Genomic DNA, 20471 nt, shown 5'->3' with positions numbered 1-20471 from the left:
GGGGGTGCCCCGCTCCCCTGCCGGCGGGGGCCGCCGCGTTGGGGGCTGCCTCCCTCCGGAGCGGCACACGCAGACGTTGGCACCCTGCCTGCCCGTTCCGCGGCACCATCCCTCGCTGACCGTCCTGCCTCCGCTAAGCCTGCTGGTTATCTGCCTCCCGCCGCCTTTCCGCGGTGCTGCCCCGGCCAGCGCCGGAGCCGCCGCGGGCCGCGCTCGGTCCCAGAGCGGTCCCTACAGCCAGGCTCTGGGTCGCTCCCTGTCCTCTCCCGCGGGACTCGCGCTCCCTTGCAGGGCAAGGAGCCTCCCCACCTCCCTCCAGAGGCTGCGTCGGCCTTAGCCACATGCTCGTTTTCAGCCCGTCTCGTTTCAGCGCGGGCCCTGGCCCCGCCGCTGCCCTGGCGCTGGCAGCCCCGCACCTGCCATCTTGGTTGGGACCCCCCCCATGCGCCATCTTGCGTGGGGCCATTGCTTGTGGATGGGTGCCCTCACAGGGCTGGAGGTGCTTGGACAAAACCAACGCGGTGGTTGAAGGACCACCTCGGTGACTGGCCGACAAGCCAGCGCCCCGTAGGCTCCGGCCCACGAGCTCCGCCACGGTTCCCCCCGGGCGACAGGTGTCAACTCGCGGCCGCAGGCCTTGGCCGAGCCGGGCTCGCACGGCCACAGGGCAGGCCTGAGGCAGCCCCCGCCGTCGGCCATCTCCGGAAATGCCCGAGCGCTTTTCGGCACCCTTCGGAACTCTTCGTGTACCAATCGGGAGCACCCGAGCGGGTCGGCCTGCGAGCCCTTCAGATGGGGTTCGGGCATTTCCGGAGCTCTCCGAGAGCGCTTCGGCCATCTCCGGAACGCGGCCGAGTATTTCCGGCTGTGGCCGAGAAACGGCCGTTGGGCTGCCAGTCGCGCGCGCGGGCGCGCGTGCCCCGAGAGCCGGGGCGGAAGTGCTGTGGGCGACGTCAGTTCCGGAGAGTGACGGAGCGGCGGGTCAGAGGCGGCAGGAAAATGGCGGCGCCTGAGGAGCGGGAGCTGACGGCGGAGCAGACCGAGAAGCTGCTGCAGTTCCAGGTGCCGCGCCGGGGGAAGCGGCGGGGCGGCGCGCGGGCGCGGCGCGGAGCGGTTGGGCCGGCTGGGGTCCTGCCGGCCTGCCCCGGGCCGGGGGGGGGGGGCGGGCACGGGGCGCCCGGAGAGCCGCGGCGGGCCCCGCCCGGAGCGGGCCCGGTGGGGAGCGGGGCGGAGGAGGGGAGCCCCGCGGGCCTGGCCGGGGTGGGGGTGAGGGTGCCCGCCGCGGGGGGTGGGCGGGCCGCCTCCCATCGGGGCACGGCCTCCGCTGGTGTGGGGCTGGGGCTGCTCGCGCTCTCGCGGCCTGCCTCGCTGAGGGTCGGCCGGCGCTCTGCGTGCTCCTGGCGCTTCATGAGGAATGGTGTCCGTCATCATTAATTTGGAAGGCAGGAAGTGACTGGTGAATAAACCCCATCACCTCCGCACGGGGAAAACTTCTCGGTCTGTTCCRGCCATTTTAATTGTCTAGTCTGAAAAATTCCCCTTGTTGTTGTTAATGGTGAATGGAAAACCCTTCCTGGTGTGTGAGGAGGATTGGCCAGTAGGTTTCTATAGAACGTGGTTTCTCACAAAATTGTTTCTAACCCTCATGGTTGGGTAATAGCTACTGGGGGAAGGCCACTGGGAATTGTAATGATCTAATCGCACTATCTGCTGCATAACACAGGCTGGGTGACTTAACCTTTGGTTTGCCAAGTCTGTGGGGCTGTGCAGCAGTCAATTTTTTAAAAATTGCAGATTTTCTTTTTGGGGAGAAAATTGTGTTGCAGTCAGAATTGAAATACTTTGGGCTGCTCAGAGGAAAGTAATTAAACTGTTGCTGACCAATGAAAATTGTGGTCAGGTGTCTTGTGTTTGTTTCTGAATTGTAGGCATTGCATGCAGTTTCTTGATCACTTCTTTCTCCTCCAACAAATTATATTATATATTTTTTTCAAGGATGTTTTGTCTAATTTTGTTCCTTTGTGTTCAGTTCATCTTAGGAATGTGCTTTGTTTTTTTCAATGCAACATAACTGTAGAATTACAGAGCTTAAAGGGATTTCAGAAGCATCCAGTCCTGCCTCCCACTGCTGAGATAGGAGCAGGTATTCCTGGTCATTCCAGGCAGATATTTGCCTAGCCTTTCTATTTGACACCTCTGAACAAGGGGATTAAACAACCTCCTGAAGTAATGTACTACAGTGTTTCTCCATGGTTAACTTTTTGCTGATACCCCATCTAAATCTGTAGTGTAATTTAAGCTGATTGGCCAGTCTTAATTTACAGTCAAATGTTCATGAATAGCATTAACAATTGCTTTTCTAGTGCCACTTTTTCCCTGGTAAGTGTGTGGGGTTTAAGAGACTGACTTCTGCCACGTATTGTTGTTAATGTATATGGAAAAATCAACTTTGGGGTCTATTTTCCTCAATGTAAGATATCATGATACTTACTCATCTGCTGAATCTAGACAGATAGGACCAGCTGCACTCATTGGTTTCACTGCTGCTATTTTCAAAGCCCTGTGGGCAGCAGTGAAACTGTAAGGAATTGTGTCCATTTCCTAATGCTACCTGGTGCTGCTGTGAGTAGCAGGCTAGGGTGCTGGAAGTGTCTGAGGGGGGAGGGAGAAGGATTCAAAAGGGGGGCTCTGTGTGTCAGTCCAGCTTTCTTGTGAGCTCTGGTTTGAAATGGAGGGAGGGGGTGGAGGGAGAAGCTCCTTAGGAATAAGCTTTGCAGTTAAAAGACAGCTGCTGACCAGAGCCTGATATGAAAGATGTAATCTAGAAGGCTTCAATACCAGGATCCTCTCATTCATCTATAGCCTAGGGTACACAGGAATAGCTTTTCACCAGGGTTGTGCTGAGGACAGACTTCACTGGTGATGTCCATCTCCTGTGTTATCTTTATACCTGGCTGGAAGGTGCTCAGGCATGCAGTCCTGCTTGTTGCTCTGGAATGAGAGAGTAAATCAGTCCATCTGGAACAGTTTTTGTTTCCTTTAGCTGTCTGAGAAACTCTGGGTTCTTTTAAATAGCATGTGCTGTTTGGAGAAGACTTATGTCTTGCTAAAGTCATTTGTACATTGCTATTGTTGCAAAGCAGCCTTACAGTTATAAAACTGCAAAGGTTTCAGGGATTCACACCCTCTTGGCAGGGAACACTTTTTGTATGTTTTCAAAGGTTGCTTTATGCTTTCATTGTGATGCACAATCATAATAAGTAATTTTTGCAATATTTTGTGATCACAAAGCATTGTGTTCCCACAGAAGGCATACCACTACAATATAAATAAAGCAGGAAAATAGGTTAGGAAGGAAGGGAGCGTGGATAACTAAGATGAGAAAAGCAATAGCAGAAAGTCCTCTGTAGTGTTTCAGTTAAATGGAGAACGAAGCAGAAAAAGATGGAGCTAGAGCTGTAGACTGGCATTCACCCAGTAAATAGCTGTTTTGGTTGAAGATACTATTGTCTTTGACTGTTTATCCTTCCTCTGCTGAAAATGGCTGCTTCTCAGGTAGAGTTGTAGATGCCTGCTGTCCTGTTCCTAGCCCAAGTTAGCTTGGTTACTGTATGGTTTAAATACATACTTGGGCATTAATCCTGCTGATGTTTGCCTGACATGTTTGGGAGTGCTCATATAAACAGCTCTGCTGGCAAAACTGTAAAAGTGGCAGCTCTTTTCTTACACAAAGGGCTGGAATAGGGCTGTTATCTACCACCCTGGTGTGGTAGGTTAATGGGGGGGCGGCATACCAATATGGAGAGATAATTGGGATAAATATGGAATAAAAGCAACAAAAAGCACTCCTGCATGCTTTCAGCCTCCCATTTACTGCCGAGGCATTGGCTAATATACATGAGTAAAAGCATTTAAATTTTTCATCTGTCAGGACTTGGCTGCCTGACATCTGTAGGGAGAAACTGGATGTGAATAGCTTAAGAAAGCTGTGGAGATGCAATTCCATTTGGGAGGTAGAAGAAACAGCAAAGCAGCTTTTGTATGATCTTGGTATTGATCTGTGCGCGTTATATTTGGGCTGGTATCTACTGTAGTTAGAATATGCTAATATAAAGCGATGCAGTATTGTTTGCAAAGGGGGGAGAAAAGTCAGCACTCCTGATACCATTTCTAACTTCAACTGGGGAAAACAGAACACTCAAGGTGGAAAACATCTCTAGCTGTAAGAGGCTGGAGGAAATAAGACACTTGAAGCAGCTTTTCTTTGTAGTGCATTGCATATCGATCAAAAACCCTCATAATGCATTTGCTGTAACACTCAAAGAGAAACTCTAATGGTAAAGTGTGTGGGTTTTTTGTTTGTCCCGCCCTGCACCCCCCCCCCCATCCTGAAGTCAGATGTTCTTTACCCTTGGAAACATAATTCTCTGGAATTTGGCAGTGGGTTTGGAATTAAGAACAGCGCCAGTTACAGTTGTGTGGATTTGCATCTTTTATGTTATGTTTCAACATATGCTCATATCTGGAGAGGGAACAGTTTCGTAAGTCCTGTTTACAAACTTTGTCCACTCGAGGACTCCTTTGGCCTTTAAAATGTGGAATCTCACTTTCCACTACTTCAATATTAAGAAGACTTCAGCATTCTAAGCAGTGTCTCAAAGGTGAGAGATAATTATATCTAAAACCAGCTTCAGTATGTTTTGGGAAGGTGCTCCACTTTGCCTTCTCAAACACCATTCTTACAATGTTGAATATTTCTGGCTTTTATGTGCTTAATGTTTTGTTTTCTAAAGATTGTTATCCACTGTGTTCAGTTTAGACCTGCATTTATTTGGAGGCTTCCATTTAAGAGCATGCTTGTTTACTGGAATTAGTTATATTTTTCTCTACAATGCGCTTTATCTTTTTATCATTTACTGTGTCAATGTAAGACGTGGTCTCTGAGGCATGTAACTAGTGACTGAAAGTGAGCAAGAAGCTAGTAGTTGGTGATCGAGTTTGAAGATGCTGTTTATTCTATTAACCTTAGAGGAAATTAAGAATGTGCTCATTTGTCTTGTGTTTGAATAATGCAATTAGCAGAACGGCCACAAGATTCACCAGAAATGCTGCAACTTGGAAGGTGGAAATGATGTGTTGCTTCAATTTTCTAACCTGTTCCTGTGACTAAGGTGAAATAGTAACCGTAGAAGGTGCTGAGAGAATGATGTAAGTGGTTGTTGAGAGTGATAATGAACAGTATCAGTGTTTACCAGGAAGTATCATTTAAACTGACAGATGAACTGTCTTCGTGCTGCTCCTTATATTGACTGCAAGTTATTCAGAAAATGTAAGTGTCTTTCAGAACATCTGGCAACTGTAGTGTTTCTGTCTGGCATCTGGGTGGTTTTATTACTGTTTCTATTGTTGAGAGCAACTGTATCAAGATGCTAAGGAAAGTGTAAATTTACCTACACTGAAAAGTGCCACTGTAGAAGTGTGTGAGATCTGACAAACACTGTACCTGTTATTGTGTAATGACGGTCGAAACAGTGAAGTTAGCCAACGTGTAGTCTGTTTCTGTGAAGCTCAGTAGATCTTGCAAATACTGCAGAGATTCAGTGCTCATTAAATGCTTGTTGATAGTTATGTACCACTGTTATGTTAGCTGCTTTCTAACCTAAAACTGCTACTGCATTTTGCATAATTTAAAAAGGAGAGTGTTCAGTCATGAAGCCCTGTTAATAGTGCCTAGCAATAATTCTTATCTTTAGAGATGAAGGTGTGAAGGAGTTTCTGAATTGTTTAAATTTGCAAACACCAGCAGAATTTCTGGGGTGTTGATAAACAGTGATCAGAAGACTTACAATGCATGTATTTCAAAGATGTAAGACTCCATTGTAAAATCAAATAATTAAACAAATCACAGATGCCTTTTAAAAGATGTCCTTTTAGAAGGACAGTTAAGGGTTTTCTGTAGAAGTTTGGGGTAAAAAAAAATCAGACTACAAAAATGGAATTTTACTCAGTGAAACAAATCTTGTAAGATCCGTAAGCTGAAATGCTAATAATGAAACTGGCTGATAAGTTAAAGTATTCTGGCAGCAAAAGCTAAGTTCACTAAGCTTCATTTCTTCTATGAAATTCGTCTGAAGTAGTGTTCCAGTGCAATGTGTGCTGCAGGCTTACTTTTTAATAAATATTTATGCACCATTGGGCAACAACTGAATCTCTTTCTATTAAATGACTACAATCACTGAGTTAATCTCAGTAATGCTTTGAAGAGTCCAATTCTGTGCAGCGGATTTGGAGCAGCGATTCTTGCCCAATAGACTAGGGAGAGGGTAGAAATTTGAGGACACTTCATGAGAAAGAAACCAAGAAGTGCTTGGAAGTAGCAGAATCTTCCCTTGAACTCAGCTATTGAATAAGGTGTTTGTCCATGGTGCGACTTCAGAGTGGAAATAGCATGTGAAATGTTTGAATGGGGCAGGGTGGGGAAGGAGTGGAAGAGATGCACCATCCTTCTCCAGTAGAGAAATTAAAATCCCAATGCGGTGCACTCTGAAATGGTCAGCCAAAACTTGTCAGGACAGCCTGACAATCTTTTAAATGAGGCAAGAAGCTGGGGGAGATGGCAAGCACAATTGAATGGGAGTGCTAACAATGGACCAGAGCAAAAGGTGTAATAGAGGCTGCCCAAAAGGATTTATATCAAGTTAGTGCTGTTCTAATCATCACAAGCTGCCTCCTGCAGAAAAGCAGTGCTATATCAGGTGGCAGATGCAGGGAGCAGAGGTTCCCTGGTCTTCACCGAGCTCCCGCAAGGCTCAGAGCTTCTCAAGTCCTTTATAAAAGAGTCCATAGAACTGGCAGTTGGAGAACAGGCAAGGCTCTTGGGTAGTTTAGTTAACTTCTGCTGCTCAGCAGGCTTCACCTGTTGTAACGTGTAGCAACCCAGTTGTGTATGCACGCGTGGCTCAAGGAAAGCAACTACTTAATTTCTTAGTTCTGGTCCCTGAGCAGCTGACGGAGATGAACCCTCCTCTTTTACTATTAAGCCACCTAGCTAGAGACAAATTCATGACCTAGCGGGTATCTTGAGAGAAATCCATCAGGTCCGAACAAGAAGCCTTGTCTCTAGAGTTGCCTTGTCACAAATGACCTTGCTGGAGAAACTGTCATATTTTGCCAGTGTTCTTGTATCATGGGCACGTTTTTTCATTAAATCTGTTATATTGCACGTGACAATTAAATGAGTCCTATCATTCCTTCTGCCATCTTGTATCCGGGTTAAATTGTTTCTGAAAATGTAACTGTTTTCTTGGCTTTCTGTTTCTCGGTGGAAAAAACTTTTTACTGCTTTTTTTTTTTTTTTTTTAATAAAACCAGGCCTAGCATTCATTCTGTTTCTTTCAAAGTTACTGGCGTTGTTAATGGTGTCACCTATAATGAACATAACTTTCACTGACTGGTTCAAATGGTGGTTGTTAAAAGGTTAGCAGCAGCACATTTGTGGCTTTATGCTTTCCCATAAAAGCACGTGCTTAGGCTTTGTGGTGATGGGTGCAATATACAATCCTGAAATGCCTGCTGAAAGATCTTACAGTGAGTGGTGTTGAGAGAGATGTATTTCTTTGGCACAATGACAGAAATGTTCTCTTCAGCAAAGATTCGTCTCCATTTAAGAGATGCCGACTTGGCATCTTGTAATAATAAATACTGTTTGCTCACTTGTGTGGAAGTTCTGATGGCAGAGGGTTAAATATGCCTTCCCAAATGTTGACTTGAGAACACAGAGACTTTGAGGTCTACAGGTGGGTTTGGATTATGTTTTCTGTTGAAGGTGCTATCTGGTTTGCATTGGACTTCTTACTACAGCATCTCCTGTGAAGCTGGAAGATGCTACCTTCACTAGTGTTTGGCTTGTTTTGTTTTTAATCTCTGTTCATACTTGTAGTGAATGAAGTAATGGTCTTTGCAAGACTTCAGAAATGCTTTGCCTGTGCTATTTAAGGGGATGCTTTGAGGTGACATTTGAGTGTATTTGCTTGCCACAACCTTCCAGAGTGAAAATTGTAGCCAATATCACCTGGATAGCCTTCTTGACTGGGCTGAATGCAATTCTAGTTACAGACCTCACACACTGAGGATTGACTAATGTCAGAAGAGTGCAAAGGCCTGTTTGAATTCAGCCACTTTCCTGTGTGTTTGTGGATTTAGATTGGCTCAGGTACAGTAGCTCCAGCTGTTCTGTTCTGAACTGAGAGCAGAGAGCCTTAGAAAGGAGCCCTGCTTCTTAACACTGTGTTGCAGTAACTCCTGTCTGTGCTGAAGTGTTGCGGGGAACTGTAAAAATACAGCACTTCCCTGGCACTCACTTATTCTTATCTACTTCTTTAGGACTTGACTGGCATAGAGTCCATGGACCAATGTCGTCACACACTGGAGCAGCACAACTGGAACATAGAGGTACTGTTTAAAACTAGCTTTTTGGCTGTTCCCAAGTACCTGGATTAAACCGAGTGTGTATGTGAGGGGGAGTGGGAGGGGGGTGTTCCTGCAGTAAGATTTAATCTGTTAACCTGTGTATTTACACTATCAGCTTCTTATAAGAATATCTTGGTATTGATAGAGAGCTGATTTCAGAAACTCACAGCAGAATTTAAGGCTGTGAACAATCGCTTGGTTGACACATTATTTAAGTCCTCGTGGTGTATACATGCAGAGTGCCTTGAAAAAGATTTTTCCATATAGAAATGACTATTGGTGTTTACAGTGCGTTGTAATGAGTTGTGCTTATCTGGTGCTTTGGGTCTCTGGACAACTAATACCTACTGTTAGTGTTGAAAGTACAACAAAGATGTCTTCTGCCACCCTGAAATGTCTGAAGCATTCCTTTGCCCTTTTTTGCATCACAGGCAGCTGTACAGGACCGACTGAACGAGCAAGAGGGTGTCCCGAGTGTCTTTAATCCACCTCCGTCTCGGCCGTTGCAAGTCAATACAGCCGACCACAGAATCTACAGCTATGTTGTCTCAAGGCCACAGCCAAGGGCAAGTTATCTTACAGTGGATTTTGTCGTGTTTCTTGGGTGATTTCTGTGAACAACAAAACATACCAGCAGGGAAAGGAACTGTTTCCTTTGTATGCTGTTACCTTCTTTCTAAACATTTTATCTTCTTGAAAACAAAATGTAGAACTGTTCCTTCAGCCTCTATTATTACTTTGGATATCTTCTCCCTGGTGCAGTTCACAATATATGATAATTTTTTTGTCGTACATCTTCTTGCTGTGATGTAGTAAGAGTTGTTGATCAGTTCAGCTGGAACAAAGGACTGTCCCCTCCTTATTGCAGAGTAGTAGTCTTTTTTTTCTTGTTAAAACCTCTGAAGAGCTATTATTTGTGTATGCCAACATAAGGTATGTTAACTTCAGTACAGGATAAACTGCTTGCATTAACAGTTCACAAACAAATTTGCACAAGTCCTTGTAAGACTCAGTGCTATTAATCCCATTGTACAGTTAAGAAAATTAGAGCAGAGAACAAAAGCATTGCTCTTTGAAGTAGTCACTGACACCAGTTCTCAAAAATGTCATGTTGAATTCTTGGAATGAACCATATCAGTCACCTAGATTTGATTTGACTTGTCCAAAGTCTTAAAATGTTGCTGAGGTTTTTTGCAGTGGTGGGTTAGAGGACTAATTGCTTTCACAGATATGTGTTTGGTGAATGCCCTTGCTTTAGCAGGTTTGTTTCTGGGGTAGAGACTGTCCTAATTCTTTGTTTATAATTGCAGGGTCTGTTAGGATGGGGTTACTACTTGATAATGCTTCCATTCCGATTTACCTATTACACATTACTTGATATATTTAGGTAAGTATTTTGTGTATGTGTGTGCGTGCTGTCTCTTATGTATTGACTGCATGAAAGCACAATCTAGCTTAGAGTTGGCTGTACTTCTGTCACTTGGATCTTCTTGTTAAGTCTAATGACATATCTGTCTTTCCTTATATTTGCTCATGTGGCTTTATGTGTTGCCTTGTAAAGTTCCTACACTGTTTAGTAAGAAATGAACATTATTGCAAAGAAAAGTGTCTTACGGCTCTGTAAATATTTAACTGGGATTCTAAATCAACATGGCTTTACAGTTTGTGAATGCCAGACAAAGGGGATGCAAAAAGCAGTATGAATCTTGTGAATATTCTTGGAGAAACACACAACCTGGTCAGAATCTTGTGCCATTGGGCTAGGCTCTGTGTTAACCTGTTTTAGTCCCTGCTTTAGAATACACAAGATGAAACAAGAAAAGAAACAGAAGGAGAATGTGTAGTATATTACTTGGCAAAACTCAAACTGTAGATACATCTGCTTTTTCCCCTTTTTGGTGTCTTTTGCATCTTCCACCTTTATTGCCCCAAAGGGCTAGTTCATCTTGCCTCCTTATATAATTCATAGAAAAGGGAAAATTGAAAGGTGGTAAATCTCCAGCAGTCCTGCATTATCTTGGCAATTCCTCTGTTGTTACTTTTTTTCCTTCTTTAAAGGCTTTTCAAAAGTTCACTATAGCCCTTTATCCATAACTAAAACCAAACCAAGGCTGATATCTGCCTTACAATGATAGTTTTTTCAGTATTATAAGAACAGCTGTTTTTGTTCTCTTSACTTATTTGATTCTTAGTGTAGTGTCCTCTTCCTGCAGCTCTTTACACATTAGAATTGTGTGAAAGCAGAAATGCAGTTGTCAAAGTTAATCTGGACAGAAATCTGAATTTTAACAGCCAGTCTAATTTCCTCAAACCTCATCGTTGATGTGGCCTGTGCCTGGTGCTTCAGAAGTTGAAACTGTTAATCATACAGTAGTATTCAGAGAATGCAGGTACTTGTTGAGGTCTGACATGAGATATGTGACTGGGTTTTTCTGTAGCAGTGATATCAGTTTGGAGCAGGTGGCAGTTTAGGTTGTAATTATAAAAGTTCAAGGGACTCAGCTGTGACTTCTCCTTGTGAATGCCAGTGACTATTTGCAGAAAAGAAAACATGTTCTTCAGAAAGTCTAGTAAGCTGAATTTCCAGTGTCCTTTGCTTCCTTCCTAGGTTTGCTCTGCGTTTTATACGCCCTGATCCTCGTAGTCGGGTCACTGACCCAGTGGGTGACATTATTTCGTTTATTCATATGTTTGAGGAAAAATATGGGAGGATACACCCTGTCTTCTACCAGGGAACTTACAGCCAGGTCAGTGTCACATGTTGGTGCATAGATATTGGTGAGATGGAGAGTGGGAATTCTGCCAGATGGTATCAGGGCCTACATGGCAAAACCACTTTTCATCTAAAAGCCCAGCGTTTGTCTCCAAACCCTGTAACAGGGTAATGGAGATCTAGCGAACAAGCGTATTAGAAAACCAGTGTCTGCCAGGCTCGATGATATGCCAAGCCTACAAAGTTGGAAAGCAAAGCTGCTCTGACTGTTCCTTGACCGTCTGTATGGCTCTGTAGCCAGCAGCTATTCTTTGTAATCCTGCCTTTGTTTTTATAAACTGATGTGGTGTGCCAAAGTCTGTCCTTCTGTTCACCAAATTTGAATTGACTGCCTGGGCTTGTATCATAATGCAGCTCCAGAATTTGGTCCAGGACCTCAAAATTCAAAGTGGGAGTTACTGAGGAAATTAAGGGAGGTGAGGTTCCCATATGCTAGATCTAGGTTGATGATGTTTTCTGTAAAAGAGGGACATCCCAATAGGTACCGCTTCTTTCAGCCTAGCCAGGAGAAGGGCCTCTTGCAGTGTGTCCTAGCAGACAGTTGGATCAGCACTACTCCTTGAATGCCAGAGAAGAATGTGGAGTCTGTATCTGTTCTGCACTCCACAGTGGTGGAGCTTGCTGCCTCCACAATTGTCTTGCCTGGAATCCAGACTTAAGTTGCCACTGAATGGTTAGGCTACCAAAACTCAGTGCCAGTTAAACAGGGAGCCTATTGTACACTTATCCTGCAGTCTTGTTAAGAAATGTTCTTGGGTGGGTGGAATCCAGAGATTGTAGATGCAAAACACGTGTTTTGTCCAGGCTTGTAGCATTATTGAGTTGACTATTTGTTGTGATCTGAAGACTGCATCCTGTATAGGGTAGAGTGGAAAACTAAGCCTTGCCTGCTGTGAGTCTGAGGGATGAAGGAGGGTTCATGCTGCTATCTGAGTCTGGTGGGGGGGTTGTGGGGGTCCAGCTACATCCCAAACCTGGCTTTGATCAGAGTTCAGCATTCTCCAAAGCCACAGTCTGAAAGGAGTATTGAAGATCATTATTGTGGCCCTCCTGAATGAGGGTTTAGTTGAAAGGTCTGGTAGGCTTGTTGTCCTTTGCCACTTCATTAAAACAACATTATTGGCAGAGTAATGTCCTGGGTAAATGCCACTGAGCTGCTTCATGCAAGTCTTGTGTGTGTCACTTTCCCTTTGCCTAAAGACCCTATAACTTTACCTCCTTTGCTCTTATGCCCAAGGCACTGAATGATGCTAAGCGGGAGCTGCGCTTCCTGTTGGTTTATCTTCATGGAGATGACCACCAAGATACTGATGAATTCTGCCGGTAGGTGTGAGAAAAGCTTCCCAAATAGTTATCATTTCATTTAAATGCAGTTTCATTCTCACGGTCTCTTCTTATCCTCTAGCAATACGCTGTGCGTACCCGAGGTGATCACCCTCATAAACACTAGGATGCTCTTTTGGGCTTGTTCAACCAATAAACCAGAGGGATACAGAGGTGAGTGTGTCCCACCTGGGCTTTACCCGTTTACCTTGATTCCTGTCTCTGGAACAGGCCGAATGCTCCTCGAATTTGTGTTTGGAATGCTCTGGCTTCTGTGAAAGCAGACAGACTGCAGGATTGCATGGGAAACATGCTGGTTCTTGTGTGATATCTCAGAGGGCCTGTTTTGGATCCTAGGGAAATATCGATGCTTTTAACCTCAACTGTTCCATATGTTTTTTGGGCAGTGCTAGTTGCTTACTGTTTGCAGGCATTCAAGCTACTTTTAGTGGTTTGTTAATGGAAGCTGGTGGGTCTGTACCAAGAATTAAACTGAGTGCAGAAACAAGTATATAACTAGCAGTGCCCTTAAGTGGCTTGTGTATGCCTGAGGCTAGAAGTGACTTCTTAGGTGCATTCTTTTCTCAGTCATCTTTACTCCACACCCAGCCTTTCTGTCTCCTTGGAAGACCTGGCCTTCCAGTGTTTACAGTAGGGTTTTGCTACAGATGGAGACTTTTTCCAAAATTCTGTTTATGCTTTCTGTGCTTCTTTTGACCTTTCCTGGTTTACGGCAACAGAGGTTTGGAGTTCTGGTATTAAATCTAGATCATTCCTGGCTTCATAGTTCAGCTGCCAGCTATTGACATCTTGAAAGAATGGCTTTCTAAGCAGACATTTTTACTCACTGCTCTTTGAAATTGCTGCAATACTTTGGAGTCATGGCCTAGAGAGCTGGGCTGGAAGAGATCTTGGCCTTTCTTCTAGTCTGTGGGATGCTCAGATTTAGGAAGGCTGTGCTGGTGATGATAGCTCCAAGCTCTGTGACATGCTGTGTGTGTTTTAAGGAGGAGGCAGTCAGCTACAGGGAGGGTTTGCACACCATTAGTCATAGATGAACAGTAACTTAAAAGCCCCTGATCTGCTCCATTCCTTGCCTCAAGACAGAGTCAGACTAGCTTGTTCTGAAGTGTCCAGCATGGAGATTCTGCCATCTTCCCTGTGACAGTGTATTTCAGGATCCAGCCATTCTTAATGTTAGCAAGTGTTTCCCTGCATTTAGCCCATGTTTCTCTTTCTGCAGTTCAAACCCATGGCTTCTTGTCCCATTCTGAATGGACATTTAAAGCAATCTACTTCCTGCTTTTAATTAAAGAAGCTTTTCAGTTATTTGAAGGCTTTTTTTCCCCTCAGTTGCTATGCTCCAAGCCACTTTCTTTCCTTGTGAATTTATAGGCTTCAGTCTAACATCATGGAGCCTGAGACCTTTTTTGTCTTGAAAGAGATAGTGACCGTGGAAATTGCTTTTCTAGGCCCTTGGTGATGGGACAGTATTTGTTCTGTTCTTGGTGTCCCTTCTGGAAGGGCTGGTTATGGTGATGTTTGTGCCCATCTCCCAGTCTCCCAGGCTCTGCGAGAGAACACATACCCATTCCTGGCTGTGATTATGCTGAAAGATCGCAGAATGACAGTAGTTGGGCGGCTAGAAGGCCTCATCCAAGCTGATGACCTCATTAATCAACTGACATTCATCATGGATGCCAACCAGACTTACCTGGTGTCAGAGCGCCTGGAAAGGTATGCTGGGACCTGAGCTCCAGTAATGCTGACCTTGTRGAGGTAGGCTCTGCTCTGTTCCCCTCCTCTCTCCAGACCCACCATATGTAGGCAGGTGGATCACCTATCTCCTGTTCTGTGATGCAGCCCGTGGCAGCTCATCTTCACAGTGGGAGCCTTGTTGTAAGCAATGCTGTGTTCTGGTCCAGAAATTCGGGGCACCTTAATGTCAGGAAGTTGTGTTGCCCATACATGCCTGATACTGAAAGATGAGGGTGATGGCTCTACTCTAGCTTCCACAGTTGGAGCAAACCCTTAGTGTGCTGGAGCTTTGCAGGTAAAGTTTGGACATAGTCAGCCAGTAGGAGCTAAGTGGGAGMATAAGCATTGCAGACAGGAGGAGAGCTGATGTCTGCAGCCAGTTAGCGAGTGAGTGGTGCCGCTCAGGCTGGGTGTGCTGAATTTTGACATGCTGCTGCACTGCTGTTGGTGCCTTGCTAGCRCAAGCTGCAGATACTGATAATGCTGTGGGGACTTGCAGGCTGTGTCCAAAGCAGGATGCCATCTTCTAGGCTTCTGTCTTCCCCTTTTCTGCCCTGCAATCTCTGGGGGGAGTCCAGTAACATGTTTTTGATGCTTGTGGTTTCTAAAATGCACAAGGAATTATCAGAAGGAGATAAAACCATATAGAGTCTCAAATGTGAGACAAATTCTGTCATATAAGCACTCTGCTCATATAAGCACTGCTTATATGGTATCTGTCCACTCAGTCAAGCTGCACTGGGTGAGAAAACTTTTGTGTTCAGGCCGTTTCCATTCAACCTCAGCTTAAAGAAACAGTTTGTGGGCTAGGGACTGTAGAGAACAGCCTGCCTTTTAGGAATGTGCAGTACTCTGCRCTCTTAAATGAGGTGCTACCTAATGTGCATGCTCTTACATGTTTGAGGCTCTACCTGCACCCTCAGGTCTGCCATCAGTCTCCCTTGCCTTAACTTCTGGCCCTGCTAGCCCTGACCACCCCCTGCTCACTTCTACAGGGAAGAGAGAAACCAAACCCAGGTTCTGAGGCAGCAGCAGGATGAGGCTTATCTGGCATCCTTGCGTGCAGACCAGGAAAAGGAGCGCAAGAAGAAGGAGGAACGGGAGAGGAAGAAGAAGAAGGAGGAGGAAGTGCAGCAGCAAAAACTAGCAGAGGAAAGACGGCGACAGGTGAGAGCAAACTGGGACTGCCAGAGAAGCTGCTGCGTTCTGTTGGATGCTCATGGCATGTAGGAGTAGTGCCTGCAGTAGAGTTTCCTGGTTGGAGTGGAGTTGCTAGTCCTGTTTGGGGCTTGCCTGTCTTCCTCCAAGCCTTCTGGAGCAGCCATGCTGCATGGGATAAGCATAAATACCAGGTCAGTGCATACCCATTACTCCCACTCCCYCATTACTTTACAGACACTGCAGGAGGAGAAGGAGCGGAAGTCTGAATGCCTTCCTCCTGAGCCGCATCCTGATGACCCCGAGAGCGTTAAGATTATTTTCAAGCTGCCTAATGATTCCAGAGTGGAGCGGCGATTCCACTTCACGCAGTCATTGACGGTGAGCTTGGGGCAGAGCTGACAGGCTTTTCAGACAGTGTAGAAAAGATGTCGAGATTCTCCAGGTGGCTCAGGAAAGCTTTGACTCCACTGGACTTGGCCAAATAGTGACCTTTGCCTAGAGCCTTAGCAGGCAGACTTGTTCTTGGGTAAGGGGGTGTGTGTGTTTTTTGTCTTTGGGCCCAATCCCACCAACATAGGAAGAGAAGAGAAAGACTAGAAGAAAAAAGAAAAGGAAGAAATCTATTATTCTCCCCAAAAGCTGAAGACTTCTGTTGCTTCCCATTAAATAGTGGTATGGGCCAGAAACAGTATGTGGACTCTCCAAATATTCTGTGACAAGTCCTATTTCATGCATGCTAAGAARATGGCTGTCTCATATCTATAATGCAGTGATGGTGCAAATTCTGTAACCTTCCCCCCCTCTATGAGATACCATGGATGCAATCTAGCTGTGTCACTGCTCCCCCAGCTGGTAGTTATTTCTGTGCTTCCTTCCCAGGTGATACACGACTTCTTGTTCTCCTTGAAAGAGAGCCCTGAAAAGTTCCAGATCGAGGCCAACTTCCCTCGCCGTGTCCTGCCCTGCCTCCCTACAGAGGAGTGGCCCAACCCACCCACGCTGCAGGAGGCCGGACTCAGCCACACGGAAGTCCTCTTTGTGCAGGACCTTACGGACGATTGACACTTTTCCAGAATACACAAATGGAAAGAGAAATTCATATTATTATTATAATACAATATTTTTTTTAAAAGACTGCATACAAACGAGGGATCAGAGACCACGTCGCCTGTGCCAGCCGTGCTACSTGTGTGCACTGGCGAGAGGAAGTGTGTGCACATTCTCACACACCCATGCACACAGCCATCCCCTATACTTGGAGGGCAGAGAGGGAGGGGAGCTGGTGTTGCCCCTCCACCCTCCCTGGGGAGGAACAGGAATGGCAGCTCTCGGTAAATATTGCTTTTATTGACAATAATAATAAAACTCCGACAACCTGACATCTTGTGAAGATTTGATACTCTGCTGCTCCTGAGAGCCAGACAGAAGACTGGGCACCTGAATGTGCTGGGAGTGGGGCAGGGGGGAGGGCTGGACAGAATCTCTTCAGCTTCCCTCTGTATAAATACCTTTCTTTTAATATTTCTCTTGCTTTGTAACGACCAAAGGAGAATGGGGTTGACTAGAGTATTAATTTTTTTGATAAAGAGCTGGTTCGATTCTTACCTGTGTGGGATCTTGCCCAGGGTTCTTAGCCTGCGTAGTGTAATAAACTCTGCCTCTAGCATGTCTGTGCAAATGCTTTGTCTGTGCCATGTGCAGTGGTGCTGCCCTGTGGAAACTGAGCCCTGGGGATGGGGTTCCAGCTGCTGTGGCTCTACAGCAAGTCATTGCTCACAGTGTGGTGCTGGATATGCTTAACCTCTGGCCTGCTTTGGGGCTGGCTCTTTGGATCAGTTAGTTGTGCCAGCAGAGAGCTGTAGGAGTAAGATAAACATGAAGTGTACACAAACGGGGGGGAAGGCGCCCTTCGTGTTGCTGCTGTACCCATGGTATGAACTCTAGCAGGTGTTTGCGTAGAAGGTAGACTACCCTTCCTTTGCTCAGGGTGAAACTGTGGCTGAGCCAACCCTCCTGGATAAAACTACAGATGGAAAAAGGAAGGGAGAGGAATGCCTGGCATGTGAGCTGCATGGTGAAGAGTGGCTGTAGGATCCTCTAGAGAGGGGTTCCTTGTGCCTGTGAAGCCCCTGTATCCCAGGGTCCAGTTCAGAGCTGGTCCTGCAATTTCAGCTCCTGGCCAAAGGGAGGTTTACCCCTGCCTCCACATAGTCATATCTTTTTGGATAGGGAATTAGGGTTGTTTCATTCAGGGCATTTTATTGCTTGTGTGAAATGCAAAGGAGAGAGAAAGGATGTTCCCTTCCTGCTCAGACTGCTGGAAAGAGAAAGCTGTAGGAGATAGTCCTTTGCTTCCATTTCCTGATAGTAACCCTCCTTTCTATGGTATCTCCAGGGCTGGGCAGGGCCTTTTGAGAGGATGATGAAGGAACCCTCTTTGCTGAAAGAAGAGCTGTTCCCTTCCTGACCCGGGAGTATTGGAGCAGCTCTCCTGCTCCTGGCCATGGGGAGCCAGAGCTACTGCCCTCTGTCCCCCAGGCAGGTTTGGGGTGTTAAGAGTTTCTCTTCCTTGGTCCCTATGTGGCCTTAGCTGAGTCTGTATCTGACCACCTGGGCCAGTGCAGCTGGGCACCAGCTTGCTCCCAATCCCTGGGGTGAGACAGAAGTTGGGGTTTCTGGGCCAGCATGGGCCTGGAAAGACCCTGGGGCTATAGGGTGTGTTTAGGGTACTACTGCCATGATTCCTTCAGCTTGAAATGCCCTGCCTGTGGTTGCTGAAGGTGTCTTTTGGGGCAGCCTGGCTGTACTGGTTTCTTATGTAGCTAGGGAAGTGCAGGGGTAACTTCTCCCCTGGCTGGGGACAGGGGTGGTTCGTGGGAGAGGTGGATGCTGCCTCCCTGGATGTTGGAGCCACCTAGGCACAGGTGTTGCCCTGGGATCATATCCAGGGCAAGTTTCCATCTCAGTGCAAGCTGTGTTGCAAAGGACCACTAGGCAGGAGTGTGGGGCACTGTGGTGCTGCTGGATCACAGACCCTTCCAGCTATCTCCAGGGCTAGGAGCCCAGTTAGCTCCTGCCGAGCTCTGGCCATGTCTCTGTCCTGGTCCCTTCTCTTCTGCCCCTGGGGTACTGTGATCACCTAAGGTCAGGATGGTGGTTGGATGCTGAAACCAGAGGGTATGGTGGGGTAAGAAATGATGTGCTCAGAAGTGAGCGATGTGGAGAGATGGAGCTGGGGCTGAGCCAGCTCTGGGTTGCAGCTTGCCTGGCCCTGCTCTGCAGGAGGAGGATGAGCAGAGCTAAACCCAGCCATCTGGCAACCCCTGGGGCCAGTGTGGCTGTGCTGGCCAAAGCAGCAGGGGATGCCCACGGGGTGCAGGGAGCAGGCAGGCAGAGTTCCTTGGTGTCCTGCTTCCTGTGCAGGGTGCCACTGGGGCTGGCAACAGGGGCTGGACACACCGGCACCCACCTCACCCTGGGTGCCCCGTAGGGACTCCCAGCAGCATGGCCTCGGACACCCCAAGGAGGCCCCGAATCGGACACCGTCCTGCAAGCACCCAGCCGGCCCCACACCAGCTGCCCTGGCCCCTCACCAAGCCCCCGCAGAGACAGAGCTGGACACAGCGCATTGGTATACATCATACATTTATTAGTGAATATCCCTCTCAAAATCAGCCACAACATTAAAAAAAATAATGATTGCACTACTTGGTCAAGCAGAACTAGCAACTTTCATTTTAAAAAAAGTACAAATCTGTTAAAAATTTCAATCAGTATAATACACATATATATAATACAACATACTAGTTATGTTAAATGCTACAAAACCAATATGATTCCAATGGAATGGAAAAAAACAAACACTTTTAGAGCTTTAAGAACCTTTTTTTCTATATATTAGCCTTTTTTCAAATACATACATGGGAAAAATGAGGTAACTGTAAAATGTGCAAGTAACAGAGCAAAAAAAATTATATATATATATTTATATATATATATATATATATATAAAAACTTTCTAACACAGAACACACGTCCTAGCACCTTCCAGGGACCCGCGGGGGGCCGCGGCATTCCCACTGGAGGGCCCGGGGACTGGTATAATAGAACAGTAAACAGTCCACTATCCCACCACAGGAAATCATTGGTAAACAGTGGTATCTACAGCGCAGTCAGCAATCACAAACACCCTAAATAATTGTTTTTTAGTATTTTTTTTGTATTTTTTTGTATTTTTTTAAATGATACTTTAGCTGCTCATTGGAATAAATTCTGCAGCACACGAGCTGTGAGCTTTCGAGTCGCCGTCAAAGGACCGTAAGGCTTTCCTGGCTCCCTGGGCACCGCGAGGGCGGGAGGGGAGGAGGGGGCGTCTCCGGGGGCGCGAGGCTGGCTGCGGGCTGGGCCGCCGCACGGCACGGGGACTCCTTTGGTAATCTGTCACTGAGCGAGGGACGGGGAGGGGGCCGGGGTCCTGCCCGAGGGCACCGAGCCCAGCGGTGCCAGTGCCCACAGCGTGGCGGAGCTGGCAGCGTCCCAGCCACGGCGCGGCCACGCCAGAGCCCCTGGCGCTGCCGTGCCAGCCATTTTGTATGGAGGGCAACTGCCTTATTGGCTGGGAAAGGGAGGCAAGGGGGAGCCACCCAATAAAAACATGGCACTCGCCATCCCCCATGCCCGATTGGCTGGGCGGTGACTGGCACCAGCCAACTGGCGTGCGGGAAGAGGCGCACCGATTGGCAGAGAGGGTGCATGGCTCTCCACCAATCGGCAGCGGGCGCACCTCAGCGGCCCTGTGATTGGCACCCTCCTCTGGACCAATGGGGCGGCAGCGGGGGTGGCACCAGCCCGCCCACACACGTGCAGGGCCTCGCACCCAGCATGGCAGCCGGACCCTCACCCGCCGCTGCCGCCTGCCCCCCGCCCCGCGGGGAGCGGCCAGGCCAGGGAGCCCCACCGCGCCCGGCTTGGCCCCCTTGCACACGCC

The 20471-nt window shown here is 47.0% G+C and overlaps 1 protein-coding gene across 2 annotated transcripts; it reads left to right on the top strand.

Moving 5' to 3' along the window:
* The first annotated feature begins 955 nt into the window (after positions 1–955).
* FAF2 (Fas associated factor family member 2) lies at positions 956–17150 on the top strand. 2 transcript variants are annotated; one of them, XM_026063284.1, is made up of 11 exons: positions 956–1062; positions 8383–8451; positions 8901–9035; positions 9780–9856; positions 11057–11216; positions 12480–12565; positions 12648–12739; positions 14125–14302; positions 15319–15490; positions 15719–15862; positions 16364–17150. In XM_026063284.1, exons 1-11 carry the CDS (start codon positions 1000–1002, stop codon positions 16544–16546), a joined length of 1359 nt encoding a protein of 452 aa, XP_025919069.1. In that variant the 5' UTR covers positions 956–999; the 3' UTR covers positions 16547–17150. The 2 variants fall into 2 exon arrangements, with proteins under 2 accessions (XP_025919069.1, XP_025919070.1); XM_026063285.1 differs by having other exon boundaries at positions 11078–11216; positions 16364–16776.
* The last annotated feature ends 3321 nt before the right edge of the window (positions 17151–20471 follow it).

This window comes from Apteryx rowi, unplaced genomic scaffold (genome assembly GCF_003343035.1).
Source record: "Apteryx rowi isolate R43461 unplaced genomic scaffold, aptRow1 scaffold_2, whole genome shotgun sequence".
Lineage (NCBI taxonomy): Eukaryota > Metazoa > Chordata > Aves > Apterygiformes > Apterygidae > Apteryx > Apteryx rowi.
Note: the sequence above shows the minus strand (reverse complement) of the source record. Positions and strands in the feature narration are given on the sequence as shown.

Excerpts from the sequence above, each read along its gene's own strand:
- FAF2 (XM_026063284.1), top strand. The coding sequence starts at position 1,000 with ATGGCGGCGCCTGAGGAGCGGGAGCTGACGGCGGAGCAGACCGAGAAG. Across the intron at positions 8,452-8,900 it reads AGCACAACTGGAACATAGAG|GCAGCTGTACAGGACCGACT; the intron begins GTACTGTTTAAA and ends TTTGCATCACAG. Across the intron at positions 12,740-14,124 it reads TAAACCAGAGGGATACAGAG|TCTCCCAGGCTCTGCGAGAG; the intron begins GTGAGTGTGTCC and ends CCCATCTCCCAG.